Here is a 17,248-nt window from a genome sequence, read left to right as displayed (position 1 = left end):
ATTGGTTTGACAATGTGGGTTGGCTTTGCTAATTAGGTTCTATGCTGGACATTTTCCACTAATTACATGACTTAACGCTGCATCTCCTGGAGTTTGATAAGATAAAAACATACTATTAAAGAGTATTTTTGCATTAACAGAGGTGTATTGAATTTATCATTTTAGTTTTCCCTTCCCTACTTGAGTATAGTTGCCAGCACAAGGCTAGTCATAGGATGAGTTTGGTAAATAAAGCCTTTGTGCTCTTCCAAGAAACTGAGAATGGCAGTGCCTATAATAAAGCCCTTTGTAAATTCTTAGTCTTTGCTTTTAGTACAATAGAAGGGCTACCTAACAAGTAGGTGAATGGATACATCATTAACAGTAATTTTTGATGATAAATCACTGTGTAATTTTTAGTATGACATTCAGAAGAATTTAAAGAACAGAGTGACACTGTTAAGGGAAAACAATTTTTTATTCCTGTCCACTTATTTGTCTGATCATTTGCTCATTGCTTATATCTATGAAATAAGAAAAATAGATTTGATGCTGAAACCTTTCCCTTTCTGGCAATGAATAATATTAATAATAATAAACTAAATGGAGATAAATTAGCTTGAGCTATACACTGTGAGGTGCATCTTCAGTAAGTTTTATTTTATCTTTAATAATCAATCATCAAATTTGTAATATACTTATGTTGTTTTGAGCAATTGTGTATAGAAGAAAACACAGTTTTTAAATTTAGATCCTATGGGCACAGGAAAAAATTATATACACATTTTTGAGCAAAGATGTATTATACCTTCTAGCATAAAAGGCTTCTACTTCTAATAAAAGCCCTTCCAGCATAAAAATACATTATATTAGCATAAAACATATTGGTGAAATGAAGTGGAAAAGTTCAAGGAGATAAAGGAACTACATCAAATAATGTGTTTGTTCCCTTACTTTTTAAATACATAAATCTAGGGCATTTAGAATCTACTGGATACTTTAAAAAATTTGATACGAATATTTTATTTCAAAATGTCTATTTACAACATGTTTGAAATTACATGCAATGACTTAAACTTTTTATGAAAAATCTTAAGGATAACTTATAAATGTACAAGTAGATATATAGTTTCCCAAAATTCTTCTGAGGATTCTAAGGATTTGTTGGCTGAAGACCTCTTCAGGACCATGCTCTCTTGATGACAACTTTAAAGTCTATTTCTTTGTCCACCGCAGGACAAAATTCTCTCTTGGCTAGTGGCCAAGCCTCTTTACCTCCAAGAGGGGTGTGTACAAAGGCCTTGGGAGTTGCCCCGCATCAAGGGTCCAATGCTTGGTTTAATGTGCGAGGTGCTTCCGTCTACCCCAGCTCACTGCCATCCCCTCTGGCCCCACCCACAACTCTACCTTCCTGCCACACCAAACTTCCCAGCGTCTCTTTGACAATATCAGGTCCTTTCATACTTTGGTGCCTTTGTATATTATGTTTCTTGTGCCTGCTGTCATTTCACTGTCAGAGGTGAAAAACCCAGAACAAGAAAGGAGATTTATTCAGAACATCGTTCTAGGGAGAGCACCCCAGGTCTGGGGACGTGAGTGTCTCTGCAGGGTGGTTTTGCCCTAGATTTAATAGGGAGGAACAGACAAGGTGCAGGTGGAGTGATTTTACAGTTGGGACTGGTTTTTGTAATCAGAGGGAGTCTCAGAGAGTTAGATGAACAAGAAATGTTTATTTCTTTGTAAAGCTACCTTTGGCAGGGGACAGACAGTTCAGCCAATCATTTATGAGACAAAGAATGAGAATTGTGAGGGTTGCTGCTTTTCCTTGTCATATGTAAACAGGGAAGGGATCTGAGAGTCTGATGGGAGCTGGGAGAAAGAAAAGGGTTATCTAAGCCATGTGGGGTAGGTGGCTCTTCACAGGAGGTCCTTTCCTGGAACACAATAGCGTGGGGGTTTGGGGAAGAGAAAAAGCAGGGAGGATTAGCCATCTCTATTTCCTAGGATGACAGAGCGTAGGTAAAATCAACATTTTCGGTTAGCTCTTCCTTTGTTAAGTTGTTGCGTTCCCAGGAAGCAAACTCTGAGACAGACTTGCTTGCAGGGTGTTTGGTGGGCAGTCCTCTTGGAATCAACACCCGCCGGGAGCAGGAGAGGAGAGCTTTTATGGGTGGGGCAGGTGCAGCAAACCACAGCGGGCCCACACCCTGCTTGTATATGGCCCTACACTAAGTCACAATGGTTCTTACAGTTTTTAAATGCAAATATTGATGTATTATATTTATATTTATATTTTACTTATTTCTAAAATACATACTATCCAGCCCTTTCAGAAGAAGTTTGCCTGTTCCTGGGTTAGGAAAGGGAAGGGAACTGCGGATGCAGTCAGGGCAAAGCAGAGTTGTCCTGCATTAGTGCGAGGTGCTGGGAAACAGTGCTCCAGTCCTGGCGGGGGTCATGGCAGGATCTGCATTCCCTAACTTCCTTAAGGAGGGTTTTGTTTCTCTCCTCTGTCCCCTCCCCTCGAGTGCTCAGTTTATGACTCTACTTATTATGTAATTAGTTCTTTGCACGCCAACATCTCTTACTCAGCTGGGACTTACTCAGGAACAGGAACAGTGTCCTATTTCTTTTTGTGCTTCTAGTGTCTAACGCAGGGTCTGGCACAAAGAATGGGCTTCATAAATATTAACAGAATGAAGAAATATTCTTGCTTTTCATAAGACTGAAAAATATCAAATATTCTGTCCAGCAGTTCATAGCATAAGTCATTGGAAGGGCCTTTTAAAATTCAGATTTCTTGTAAACCATCCCCTAGTTTACTTTCCTGAAACGGATGGGAATGGAATCTTGACACGTAAATGCAAGAGAAGTGGAATGTCCAATTTCAGTCACATAGTTGGGGTTGGGAGTGATTCTTCCTCTGGCTGCATAAGCCGCCCTCTCAGTGCTCCTGACGCTTCCTGCCTGTGATAGAAATAGTGCACCCTCTCTGCTAGATTTTCATTAGCCACACTTGTTTCTCCCTTCAAAACACAAAACCCATCACCTTCTGCCTCTTGGGGATGAGCCAACTTAATTTACTTCCTCTGGATCTGAATCAGAAGGAAACAAAATAAAACAACCAGTTAATTTGGGGACAAAGGATTCCAGAATTTAAAACTCTGCTTCCCATGAAGGGAAATACTACTTTTTCATTCCTTTCATTGTTTGGATCTGTAGGAGCCAAGAGCAAAGATACTGACTAATTGCTCAATAACTTTCTCCTTTAAAATTATCTCCAAATGATAGGAAACGTGAAGTTCCATCACTGAATAATAACTGTCACTCTTTATAAGGACACTAGTTGTTTGACATACAGTCATTCCCCTGTTTCCTTAGCACTGCTCCGTCAAGGTTCTGAGCTCCAGGAGAGCCGATTCCATTACTCATATTGCCTTTCTAGTTCTACAGTTCCTGGGACTGGAGTGTTTTCAGGACAGTGACCTGTAGAATATATTGGTGGAAAGTAAATTCAAGTCAAAAGGCCAGCCTTACAGGGTGCGGTTCATGCTTTGATTCGCCAATGGTAGATGGATTCAGTTTGGTTTAGATATTCTCCTGCTCTGTAGACCTTTGGAAAGAGTCTACTGTTGGCACCATGTGAAGCTCCTCCTTTGCCAGGAGGAAGCTGATAGGGTGAGAATGCAGAAGAGGGGCGTATATATATTTGACAGCATCCACAGATTTCTAACTCTGGATTTAGAGAGATGGCGATGACGGAGGGGTTGCAAGGGAACCTCCTGCATTCTGCTGACTCCAGGAGGCATTTTTTTTTCACCACAGCCATTCCAAACTCCCTTCGGCTTCAGTGCATAAGAGCCATATTTTAATAATATGCTTTAAAAGTTATTGCATATATTTTGAGTTTGGCTCCGGGGATGCCCATAATATTTTCCACTGCTGCAGTATTAACTGTCAAAATGCACTGTATTCCCCTGAATCATGTATATCAGGGTAGATGTAAATTGGCCGTCTAATAGCAAGTCTTGCGCTGTCTGTTCTTTGTGCCAGAAACTCCAGGGCATCCTGAGGACGTGTGTGATTGTGTGGCAGGGGCTTCAAGGCATCTCCAACACCTATTTGAAAAGCATCAACTCATTTTCTGTTATACTGTCATTTCCCAGAAAAATATCACTAATAATTTTACAGCTAAAGTCCTTCGAAAGCAGCACTCTGCTTAAAGAGAAATGGATTTTATCTTGGTGGTTTTGCTTTTTCTGACACATTCGTCGAACTCCAATAAGTAAAAATTTGAAAAATGAATAGTTCAGCAACTTCTTTCTGCTTATTTTCTTCACCATCAGAAGGCTACGTGAGGCAACAAGGTAGAGTAGAGGTGAATAAAACTGAGGATCAGAATGAGGGAAACTGGAGAAGCAGGTCATTGATGTACTCGACCAACCACTTTTATTACACAGAAAATTGTTACAATTTTGCGCCCCTCACGGTAAAGCTATGCTGTATCCTTCTGGTCTGACTTTCATAATATTCTGACCTGGCAAGAAATACACTGACTTTCCAAGTTGCCAGTTAGAACCCTACACCGCTTACAAGTCCTGGCCTCTTTTCAGTCTCTCCTAAACAAGGGTACCCGTGGCGGCTTGTAGAGCCAAGCTCACCTTTTCCAGTCACCGCCCTGGACAAAGACAGAGATGGACTTGCTTTTCCAAACCCAGTTCGTGCTTATCTTGAGGAATCCGACCTCAGACGCGTGAATGGCATTTCTGAGTTTGTCCAGAGCTCAGCCTTCCCCTGTCCTTGGCCTCAGTCTTACTCCTGCAGACCTTTCACGGGGACAAGAGCTGGAGGCCAAGTGTGGTGCCTTCCAAACCCTGGGGCGTGAGGGGAGGGGAGTGTAATTTTGGGGGAGGCATCTCTATTCATCTCTGGGGGCTTTAAGTTCCTGCTTCTTCTGAAGAAGTAAAACTCTTTTTTACTTCTGTTTGTTTTTCTTTTATGTTCCTCTTTTTGTGCTTGGGGTTGTTTCTTTCTGGTTTGTTTATTATTGCTTTTTTATTTGTTTCCTGCACAGGAAGCTATTCAAATACATTTAACATGTATTTGAAAAAATATGTTCTTGAGAAATGTGTATTACTGGGAGCACCTATTTTTAATTTCTGCATGCTATTGTGATAGAAATCACACTGTGTCTTACTCTCTGTTATCCAGCAGTGCGCTTTGACCACCCACGCATGTATCCTGGGCACATTTGGCCCAATATTTGCAGCCGCCCGGGGTGCTCCTTGGTGTGCATGTACCACAGTTACCTCTTAATCCATCAGTGGTGGACTTCTACATTGCGATGATCTTCCTGCCACCACAAACAACACTGCAGTGAACATCCTTGTACGTGTTTCCTTCCAGACAAGTGTGAGAATTTTGGCAGGAAATACACCCAGGAAAAGAATTGCTAAGTCACAGGGCATGCATACTTTCAGTTTGCCAGATTGCTCTCGAGAATGGCAGCTTTTGTCTAATTTCCCTCCAGCAGTCATGTAGGAGAGTTCCTACACACACAAACACGTGCACGTACACACACGTACATGCGCAGGTGCACGCACACACTTGTACAATACAAACACGCACATCTTTACCATAATTTACTTAAACTGACTTCTAATTTTTTTGCCTTTTTTAATAGGTGTCACATCAAACTAACGGTGGTTTTGATTTGCACTTCTTGATTATTACATATGCTCTTCTTCATAGGTGTTTTGGCTTCCCTGTTCTGTAAATTGCCTGTTTATATACTTTGCCCACTTTTTAATTAGGACTGCTGTCCTCTTTTGGCTGACTTAAGCTGCTTCTTGTGTCAAACTGTGTGTGTTTTAGCAGAATAAGGCTAAGATTTACTTTTCTTCTTTATAGCTTCCCACTCAAGACCTGTGTAATTTTACCATTCATCAACCCCATGAAGATAATTTTAAAAGATCTGTTAAAATTAGGAGCATTAGTGTTAACTTGATTTATTAAGAGGTTGTAGAGGTTTCTTTCCTTTTTCTTTTTTTTGGACAATATCCACTTGCAGGCAACTTGGCCATATAAATGGGAATGGAGCTATTAAGATTTCCTTTGTTAGGACAAGTTCCTCCAATTATCAGAAGGTAAAGGGGAAATATAATTGGCCTCTGTTTCCACCCCTGTCACAATGAACAGCTAACCAGCTGTTTACTGTAATAGAAACGGGAGTGGGTCTTCCCCAGCTTCCCCCTGAAATTAGGTGTTGCTCAGGCTCATCTGGCTCCAGCCCGACATACATACTCCTCCTAGTTTCTGTCTTACGGACTTAGGGAAAATAGAACGAAACGTGAAAACAACCTGGATCAGGACTGTCGTGTTAATTAAAGTGGCATGATTCTGAAAAAGGCACTCAAATTCTCAGGGCCTCGTGTCAGTTTCCCAGTATATAAAAGAAGAAATAAAGCTGTATGATGGTGGCAGTCGCTCAGTCAGAAACCAAAACCAAAGCCAAAGTTACTCTGAACCTCTTCAAACTATTTCTAAACTCGTGAGGGCTTACCAGCAGGAGTCTTAAACATGAATTTTTCAAGACATGAATGAAATCAGTTGTAAAGAAACACCCAGCATAAAGGAGAATTCTTTGCAGAATTAGAACACAGAATGGCTAATGAAAACATATTAACATAGTAGATAAAAAACCCTCACTGAATAGCCTTGACATACACTCTGTAATGGACTTCTGAGTACGTGTCGAATTTTTATGTCAAATTACAAAGCCCATTTTATATGAATAGAAATTCTTAACTCCCTGCAAATATGCATAGCCCTCTTATGTAAAATGATCACTTTTCAGCCTACGCTAGACTTTCTGTGTCTGTGAAATGTTGGTAAACTTTACTTGAAAGAAGTTCCCCTGAATAAACATATTTGTCCAGCAAATATTTATTCCCTACCATGTGCCAGGCATTATTTAGGCACTGAGGATATTCTGGTAAATAAGACAAACAAGGTTGCTGCCCCCATTGGGTTGGTATTTTAGTGTAAAAAATCAGAATTTAAAAAATTCATATGGTGATGAGGACTATCGAGGAAATAAAGCTGGTGATGTGGTGAGAACTGGGAAGGGCCAGTTCTTGAGAGGGGCGCCAGAAAGACGATGTTTGAGCTGAGGCTCAAAGGATGAAGAGATGCTCATGCTGAGAAGAGATGAAAGATGTGGTTTCAGGCAGAGGAGACTTCAGGTACAAAGTCCCTTGGGTAGCAAAGAGCTTGGCAAGGAAAAGGCAGAGAGGGAGGCCTGGTGGACAGAAGAGTGGTCAGCGAGGAGGACAGTGGTGGTAGGTAAGGTGTGAGAGTGGGGCTTGGGTTAGAGGTCGGAAGGCCATTCAGACCAGTAGGTGAAGGCAGGACTTTAAGAACGTTAAACCCATTTGTATGCTTTAGGAATAAGCAAGAAATCAATTTACGTTTTTAAAAGCTTGTTTTGGCTATTTTGTTGGAATGGTTATAAGAGACCAGTAGTGGAAGCAGATTGCAATTAGGAGAATGTTGCAGGGCTCCTGCGAGACAGGATGGTGCCGTGGGCTAGCGTGATAGCAGCTGTGGTGGAGGGAAGGAGACAGATCCTCTTTCAGAGGTCAAATTCATAGACCCTGCAGATAGATTAGATATGGGTGGTGAGGGGAAGGGGGAGGACTCAAAAATGATTCCAGAAAATACTCAACTGAATAATTTTTTTAGTGGCAGACTCTGGATCTTAAATATGTTAATGTATATTGAGACTCTCCAAGTAGGGGCATATACAGCATTTTTGAACCTGTTTGTCTATGGAATCCCAGGCACTTCTTTTTAAACCTTAGGACATCCATTGTCCCTGCATTTGCAGATTGACATTCATCTCTTGATGCTTTGAAACTTAAAATACTTTGTGGAGGGGACGATAACAGCTTAGTGGTAGAGTGCATGCTTAGCACACACGAGGTCCTGGGTTCAATCCTCAGTACCTCCGTTAAAGAAATAATAAAATAAATAAAACAAATAAATAAACCTAATTATACCTCCCCTCCCCACCCCCACCCCTCAAAAGAAGAATTGGGTGGCCACTTAAATGATAGATCAGTGGCCTCCCATTAATAAAACAAAACAAAAACAAGCAGCACTTAGTGGAAAAGATATCTATTTAAAGGAAACAACAATAGAGTTTATTTTCTTCCTTCAATGTATTCATTCATTTAACCCTCCAACTACATATTTAAATAAATATATACTAAACACTCATTTTGTTCCAGACTGTGTAAGGGGATCACCAAAGTCAGTAACATAAGAAGCCTTTTCCTCTGGCATACATCTATAAAGAACCACTGTTTGAAGATTAATTTAAAAGAAGGAACTGAGTGATGGGAAGATAAAAAGGAAGCAGAATTAGCAAAAGGTCAGTGAAAATCTTCTGCAAAAGAATTTTGGAGGAGCATTAAATAAATTTGCAGTAACATAAGGAGGCTCTTGGGATTACGGTCCGGTCCCTTAGAAAGAAAGGAGGAAGCTGAAACAGATGTATGGGTTGGTTAGCCAGGTCAGACTGTGCTACAAGGTCCAGAAGGGTTTGATATGAGGTATCCTGGGTGAAGTGAACGCAGTGTGACTGTGGGTGTTTATAAGTACATCCTGGACCAAGCTAGTAAGTAAGTTAATGCAGCTTAATTCAGATTCTCCATAGTCAAATTCCCTGAGAGTAGATGTGCACTGGGAGTCAACGGGAGTCCCAACAAAATGTATCGAATGGTACCATGTAACTACAAGGAGCCACTGTCATCAGATTTTCTTCTCTTATATCTTGAGGTCTCTCCATGAGAAATTATGGCACTCCATAAGGATTTCTAGAAATCCTGAAGAGATCAGTTTGACATGTGAGTACCAGCACTAGACATGGTTGAGTTTAATTCCGCACAAACACTGCAGACTCTTCTTGAACTTTAAGCATTTGTTCTGCTACAATAGTTTGGCAAAGGAGTCCTGGTTTTCCTTTACTGTTATTTTTTTTATAAATCCAGGAGAAGTTGAGCTGTTGGGTTGAAGATCGTCTACCCAAGAATGAGATATAAAAAGAAATAGTGAAGTAAATGTGGGAAATACTCATTAGGGAACATTAGGGTACTGTTCAAGTATCTCTGCTGAAAAATACAGTGTTTATGGAATTTTCCCCTTACTTCACTCTCTCACGCCAGGACTGTCTCTGAACTGAGGGCTGCGTTTGCTGCTGTTAGGGTCACAGATCACATTCCTAGCGAATGAAGAAAACAAAAAAAGGAAATCTGTCCCATTAGTAAATCCTGTTCACACCATAAATTTGTTTTTGTTCATATGAATTTGGAGGATAAACCTGATGCTTGCAGAGTGAGGGCACTTTACATATTCTAAAATAAGAATAAAGAGTGACTAGGGAGATAAGCATTATATTAATGTAATAAAATTAATTCAGGAAAGCTGTTGCATTTATAACCTTAGAAGAGATTGTCCTTGTCAAGGGAGTTGAAAGGGACTGAAATATACAGAAAAATTACTTGAAATCCTTCCAAACATATCTCTTCTGTAGCGCTACAAAATATATTTATTTAAAACAATGACATTTCTAAATGGACAAAAGGATGAAATAGACTTAGTAAATGCCAGGTGTTCATCTTACTAAAACAACAGCACTCTATGATATCAGAAATAAGATTTGGAATAAATGTGTATCTAGTACCTTCCATTTGCCCCTCCAGATCCATTTGGTTCCCGTCACCCTTCATACCCCCTACTACTGGCCTTGGGAGGCGAATGTGCATGAAGTGTATTAATAGACTTCCTCGCCCTCTGGTTTTCCATTGGGTTTGCCAACAGAAGCTGGAGAAGGAGGAAAGCATTTCTGCCCTGGGCTCTCTTCCTGAGGGGTCTCCTTGGGCTGGAGTTTTCCTCCACAGAAGGTGACAGCCTTCTTCTGATGACCCATTGTACTGACTTCTCCTTGCAGGTTCTAGTGATCATTCCCTAACCTTGACCTAAAGATGTAAACTGCTCTCACGTTATGTCACTGTCCCTGTGTTCCCATATCTTTGTGGAAAATCCCTTCATTATACTTTCTTTGAACTATCCTATCTGTATGTGTTATGTTTCCTGTTGGGACATAGACTCATTAAATTTGAAAACAGATCTTGTCCCTGGAGCCTCCTTAAGGGATCTGTGTCCATTTGGCATATAATAAGACACTGAGAATGAGCTGACAGGGAAATATAGCATGGGGGTTATATTCTTATCATGTGCCAGACACTATGAAAGATTTTTAAAATGCAAAGGTGCCCTTCCAAATCAGAGGTTTTTGTAAACTAGAATTCCTGAAAGGTGGAGAGCTTAGTTGGACTGAGGAATGATGCTCTCAGACACTTCCCCTTGTCTTTAGGAAATACTGCTTGTGAAGCTCTGGCCAACCTGAGAGACTGATGGAAGTGCTCACACAGTATATGTAAAATATCATGCATTTAACCCCCATTTAACAAATGGAACAACTGTGTGTCAAAGAAGTCATGTCTTTTAATCTTGCCTAATGTCACAAAAGTAGTGATGGGTAGAATCGGGACGTGAACTTAGATATCTGACTCAAAATTTCATAGATTTCCACTATGATGTGCATGAATGAAACAAAAATCCCCTCCTTTAGTATATTAAGAGGAACAGGGTAAACACACACATCTAACATTTAAATTAGAGTGGAAAACTTCCAAGGCAGAATTAGAGATACAATGTGTTCACTGTGGTGAAAGTTCCAACGAAGGAAGAAGACTGAAGCCTGTTTTAACCTCAAGATAAGCCTGAGGGTGAGGCATGTCCTGGAAATGGAAGGGACTCACCCCGACACGGGAAAGTTGAAGGATGTACACCCCCTCCAAGGATCTCTGCTTGAGAAGAGCATGATGTGGTCATTCAACTAGTGCTCTGGACCAGCACCCCAGAGGGAAGGGCAAAAAAAATCTTTGAAGAGGATCATGTAAAATTGAAAAAAAAATACTGTATGTAACTTTTTGGAGAACTTGGTTTCCTTAAACTTGTTGGAGGCAAGATCTCTCTCCATTTTGAGTGGGAAAAGAGCAGAGATTTTCACCAGCGCAGGAGGCAGCCAATAGCGGCTACAGAATGCCATCACCTGCCTTAGAACCAAGGGTCCTAACATCAGCCTTGGGAGTCTGCCGCAGCGGAGTGCGTGGCCCTTAAATGGACAGCAGTCATTTATGGTTTACAAAATCTTAAGGCCAGTTAAATCTACCACACTTCATGTGTCTGTTATCCTGGTTTATTCACTCGTTCATTCATTGAGTACCTACCATACGACAGACAATAATGGACTAGATACTTGGGACAGACAAGATCCACATTCTGATGGAGCTTACATTCCAGCTGGGAATGGGATTAGGGCGGAGAGAAAACTGGAATATTAAAAAAAAATCACACTGAATCCTCAGGATGAGAAGCATTTTTCTTGTATGTGTGTATATATATGCCTAGGCACGTGTGATGGATACGGATTCATAGTGTAGGTTTATATACGAGCACGTATGTGTGTGTGTGTGTGAGTGTGATAAAGGTACAGAGAAAAGGCGATAACTGTAGGTTTTCCTAACTATGCCAGCCTCCATCTAAAGAAAATAACTATTAAATAATATCGTTGTGGGAATGCTTTTAGGATTAGTGTAGCATAACTTAGTGAAATACCGTTTTTTATTTTTCTGTTTTAAGATTTGTCACCTATTAAAGAAAAAACTTGATGTTCACTATTGCCAAGACCACTATGTCCCAAAGTAGACACTCTCTTTTGCTACTGACAGGATTATAAATGGTTAAATCTTTTTGGAAAGCAATTTAACAATATGTATTAAGAGCATTAATATGTTTGTATCTTTTCAATATATAATCCTAGGGAGTTTCTCTGTAGAGAAATAGCATGCCATGTGGACAAAGCTTTATGCACAGAGATACAATAGCCTGATTAATAACAGAAATAAAGTGCTAAAATTTTAAATTATGTATGAACAGAGAAATGGTTGTCTTGTTATGGTGCATGAATAATATGAATATCATGTAAATAATTTAAATTATGTGCTAACGGAGTCTTAATGACATGGGATCACATTTATGATATAGGAGGTTATATAAAAAGAACAGGATACAAAGTTTTATATGCTGTATATCCTTAATATTTAAAACAATTCCATAAAAATTGGATAGAAGGAAATAGGCCAACGTGCTTTATATTTTAAGCATTTTCTATGATTTGTACATGTGACTTTTCTATCCAGAAATACCAATAAATATTATTTTAAAAATCTTTTATTAGAGTGGGAGCTAAGTGCCTCTGTGATTGTCTCATAAACCACTGAGTCCTATTCTGGAATAATCTGGAAAATCAACACGTACATATATAATCATCATGTCAATTCAAATTTTTGCTAAAGAATTTGTCAGATTTTAGTGCAATGAGAACAATTTTCTTGGCTGCTTTTCTTTAGAAAGTGTTTTTCTTAATATTTAACATGACAGATAAAGGTCTGGTCTCAGTCTGTGCATGGTGCATCGAGTGAAGTAGTAGAAATGTCCTTCAATGGGCAATAGTTTTATAGGAAATAATTGTAATTATAAGTAGAAGGCAGAGAGGTGTTACTTTAAGATTAGAACGATGTATCTTAAAATGTAGTCCTAGAGCCCCTTGTGTCTGAGTCATCACCAATAATTGTTAAAGACGTGGATTTTCTGACCCACCAAGCCAGCATCTGAGGGTAGGTACTGGGGAGTTGTAGTTTTAAAGATACACCCTTGGTAATTCTCCTGAGAGTCTCTAAGAACCACCAGTTGAGGAAGAGAGGTTTAAGAATTAGAAATTTTTGCATAGGATCCTGTCTGCTCCCATGTTTATTAAGTAGAACTAGACCTTTTCTCAATTGCATGGATCCCAACTACAGAGCACTTTGCTTCCCAGATTAGTTGGATGTCGAGTTGGGGCGGGGGTGGTGCTCGGGCCCATGTGCTGCTGGACTACAGTCTTATTAGAGGGGCTTAGATGCGGAATTCTTTGCGAGCAGACACAAGTGGTCAGTAACACTGTGGGGACCAGCGAGAGGGAGCTGCTTGGCTAGAGAGCGGCAAGCAGTCCATCAGTTCCAGTTTCCTTGGGGATGTCCTGTGGGTGGAATGCTTGTAAATCACAGTAGTGCAGCGTTCACAGCTCCAAGGAGAGCTGCAATACCCGAGAGGTTAACTCAGAGCATGAGTTCTGGGGTCAGACACACCCAGCCCTTACTGTGTGCCTGGATGAATTAAACAACTCAAATCTCAGATCTTTCTCGTGTAAGATGGAGTTACTACTAGTAGCAGCCTAATGATGAAAACTTCTGTGCAGATCATTTGGCACAGGGCCTGGCCTGGAATGAGCACTTATTAATGCTTACAGTGATGCCTTCACAAGAGCTGGAAGTCAGGCCTTCCAGTTGATTCTTTGGAGACCATATTAGGTGTCAGAAAAACCTGGGGGTGTGATTAATCCCAGTTCCTGTGTGTGGGGGTGGGGTGGGGTGAGGGTGGCCGTGGATCCAATAGTCCTTCATATGAACTAGATTTTTGGTATCTGTTAGTTTCATGGAACATCCAACCCTAATGTCACTTACTGAAATCTTAACCCCTCTGGGATGAGTGTAGGACTGAACTGAATTAGGTGTAGTATTCATTTGTGTACCTTCTTCAATTAAAAGAAAGTCAAAAGTCATTCCTAGACACACACACACACACACACACACACCACCTTAACCCTGGCCACCCCTATAATACTTCTGAGGTGCCACAGTCTTTAAAGCCATTTTAGGTGCCAATAAATGTTTCTGGTTTTATGACGGTCACCACCATGAAACATTTCCATCACCTTTTCTTTGACTTACTGGCAAATACTCTTGAATAAAATTATTTGTTACACGTTTCCCTAATTTAAACTTGCGTTTGGCAAGGGATAGGCAGCTCTAGTGGCTTCTCCACTTTAGGACAATAACCGCCCCCACCCCCACCCCTGAAACACAGCTAAATCAGGTCAAGACGATTCTCAGGAGCGGTCCTTTATATTATCCAGTTGCATAACACACTTCTTGAATAAATGACATATCCCAGCTTAGGGTACATCACCAGATTCAAGTCAGAGAGTATCCTCTGCCAGTCGATAAGCGTGCGGGTCACTGGAAGATCTCTCCGTAGAATTCTTCTCAGGGCTTCGTTTGATAACTCCTGTAATTCTTCTAAGACAGCAGCTTGAAATGTATTCTCTTGCTCTTCCACAAGCCTCGCAAAATTTAGAGCCAGCTGAGCTTGGTTAACTACCTCCAAGCTTTCTTTCAGGTCCTTGGAGATCTCAACGTGAAGGTTGACACACCTGAAGAAGTGAGCTTGTACAAAAATCCTTCCGGTCACCTGGGTTAGAAATGGGTTTACCTGGAAAATCCATTTCGATTTCCAAAGGCCGTTCCAGTAGTCGCCTGTTTCGTAGCTGTGATCCTCAATGCAAGCGATCAAGAACTCCTTGCTTTTCACCGTCTTTCTCAGCACGTTGCAGTTTCCCGACGGGAAGTGATCGTTCACGTACAGTTTTAAGGCGCACAGAACAACAGCCCTCAGGTACTCCGTCTCATTCCGAAGGATGCCGTGACTCTGGATGTCTTTTAACTGGTTTTGGAGCAGGTCGAATTTGAAAGAAAGTTTGCTCTGGTAGTCAAAAAACCGGTAGTCCCCCAAGACATTGTGGTGAGACAGGAGCACTGCGTTTCCGTCGATGCAGAGTGGTACAGAGTATTTCTGGCAGTGTTGGTGGCCGGCACACTCACCTTGATGGTGCATGAGTTTTTCATCACGGATAAGCAGACAGAGGTCATCAAAAGCATTTACAAACTCCCCCGGAGGAGCCTGTATCAACAGTCTGCGAATTACTTTCTCTTTCTCTTTCCTACTCAGAACGCTAAGTGACATGTTCGGTTGCAGCAGAAGCAAAGCTTCTGAAATAGAGTGTTCAAAGGACGAGAAAACATTCCATGGGACACCTCTCCCATCAAGGTGTTAAACATTCAAGCTTACGAGGGCCATGTCTGACCCTGAAAACAGACTGTCTGGCAAAGCTCTGAGTCTCCTGATGAAGTCACAGAGAAGCTTTCTCCGTGAGGCACAGAACTTCCGATGAGCTCACAATGGATGTTCAGACCAAAAGAAAAACATGACAGTCACCTGACAGCCTGGTGCCCGGCCAACCAGCTATCCGTATTTTGAAGATTTTTAAGAACTTAGCCTCCTGAACAGCTTTCTTCAAAAGTGGTGTGTCTCTGTGTGCATTCTATGTTGGCAGGGACCTAGAGAAGCAGCCCCGAGTTTCTAGAGAGTGTTTGGCAGCCCTTAACACCTTTGGGGGCCACAGTGGCATTGATTTGTACTCAGGCCCTCAGAATTCCTGCCCCCAGCCCACCGGAAGCACGTTAACGCTGAAAGGTTTGAGGGGTTTAAACAAAAGAGTGAAAATAAAATGAGATACAATGGCAGTTCGTGGGATGACGTCAGACGGCACGGGAGGCCGCATTTATGAGCACTGTTGGGTTTGGGGATGGTCAGGACATAAGCAAGAAGCCCAGAAAGTTTCAAGGGCAGTGAAGCGCAGGGACCACACCTTAGGCTTGGTTTTGGTGGGATTTAGGTGTGAGCTAACTCCGGAGAACAAAAGCAACAAACCAGCGTGTTTTCTGCTTTCTCTCTAGAAAAGGGGCAGCGGCAATAGCCGATGAATTTCAAGAAATCTCTTTCCTGCAAAGAGGCAGAGTTAATTATATTTGGAACCTGTGACAACTCACAATGGGGAGAAACTCCTAAGCGAGGAGAAACGGAACTACAGGTCATGAAAATATGGAGAACAAATATCCACTTAGAAGTCCTTTCTGATCCTCATTCCTCTTCTTTCTTTGGATTTATCCCCTTTCCCTCGATTCACTTCTCATTCTTTTTGAACAGCCCTCAACTTCAGTTTCTCTCATTTAAGTATAAACTGTTTCCTTCTCTTTCTGTCCTGAGCTCTTCTGAGTTCCCCTAGCTTTCTGTTATCTTTTTCTTATAATGACATGAGCTTTGCCATATTAAGTCCTAACCGTTAAATTTAAGGACCTCTCATTAGTTCTAACAATTTGAAACTGAGGTAATTGTTGAACAATTCTTACCAGTACTTTGCATGATTTTATAGACTGTCACATGAATTTTCTTAACCTTAGTTTTGCAAATTGAAGTGTCCTTATTTTTGTAGTTTGTATATAACAAACAAGCTTGATTATTTTAGTTTTCTCTTTCATGCCAAATATACACTCACCATGGCATTTTTAACTCTTTTGGGTGGTCCTTAAAATGTTGCTTTTGGGGGCATGTGTGTAGCTGGACATTTGGCTAATGTAGTGGTGCTTATAATTATGTCAGACCTGGTTACTGTTTAATGAACACTCAGTGGCAGAAACCGTGTTCAGTGATACACTATGAACTCATTTAATGCCCCACCTTCCCTAAGTATTAATTTGACCACTTTTCAGATGCAGGAACTAACGCTGAGAGAGATCAAGAGATCTTGATCTTGATTCCAACTGCGTCTCTAGTCCGTGTCTTCAGCCAATAGACTGTATTTCCCAAGTAATAACTTGATTTCTCAAAGGTTAATTTTATTTTTTTCCTGTAAATTTTATTGCGTTATACCCTTTCATACTTAATGACGGAATAGTACCTTCTCAGTTTTGTTTTAAATATTTTTATCATAAAATTGTTTTCTCGGTTAAGCATGGGATAGAATATCCTTTCAAAATAAAAAATAAAAATGTTGAACTGAAGGGAGCTAAAATATTCTTTAGTCATTTTAAGTACTTAATGATGTTCCATGAAAATTTCCTTAACTTCTTTGTGCTTCATACATGGTTTTTATCAATGATTCGGGATGACTTTAAAGGTGGAAAAATTAACCTAGAAAAAACTCAGAAATTACTTGAAAAATTCAATATTCGGTGCAATGATATTCACATGAAATATATTTTTAAGGTGAGATCATATCCGCCCCCCTGCCCACCCCACTCTAGAAAGGACTGAATGGGACCATATCGATAGCTACTTGGATGCTTTCTGCAGAAAATACATATGAAAAATTAATCTCTTAAGAATTAAAGCAATTAATTATGCTAAATATATTTATAATCAA

At 40.6% G+C, this 17,248-nt stretch overlaps 2 protein-coding genes across 3 annotated transcripts in view; one reads left to right on the top strand and one right to left on the bottom strand.

The window, feature by feature from the left end:
* Window positions 1–14,096: 14,096 nt before the first annotated feature.
* On the bottom strand, window positions 14,097–15,171 carry CAPZA3 (capping actin protein of muscle Z-line subunit alpha 3). Its single transcript, XM_010988848.1, has one exon. It carries the CDS (start codon window positions 15,007–15,009, stop codon window positions 14,110–14,112), a length of 900 nt encoding a protein of 299 aa, XP_010987150.1. The 5' UTR covers window positions 15,010–15,171; the 3' UTR covers window positions 14,097–14,109.
* Window positions 15,172–16,917: 1,746 nt separating this feature from the next.
* Window positions 16,918–17,248, top strand: part of PLCZ1 (phospholipase C zeta 1) — a 35,936-nt gene continuing 35,605 nt past the window's right edge. For both annotated transcript variants that reach the window (XM_031444029.2, XM_010988849.3), the window contains exon 1: window positions 16,918–17,091. In XM_031444029.2, the coding sequence (XP_031299889.1) occupies window positions 16,924–17,091 (168 nt within the window). In that variant the 5' untranslated portion in view covers window positions 16,918–16,923. The remainder of the gene's footprint in view (window positions 17,092–17,248) is intronic.

Source organism: Camelus dromedarius, chromosome 25 (genome assembly GCF_036321535.1).
Source record: "Camelus dromedarius isolate mCamDro1 chromosome 25, mCamDro1.pat, whole genome shotgun sequence".
Taxonomy (NCBI): Eukaryota; Metazoa; Chordata; class Mammalia; order Artiodactyla; family Camelidae; genus Camelus; species Camelus dromedarius.
Note: the sequence above shows the minus strand (reverse complement) of the source record. Positions and strands in the feature narration are given on the sequence as shown.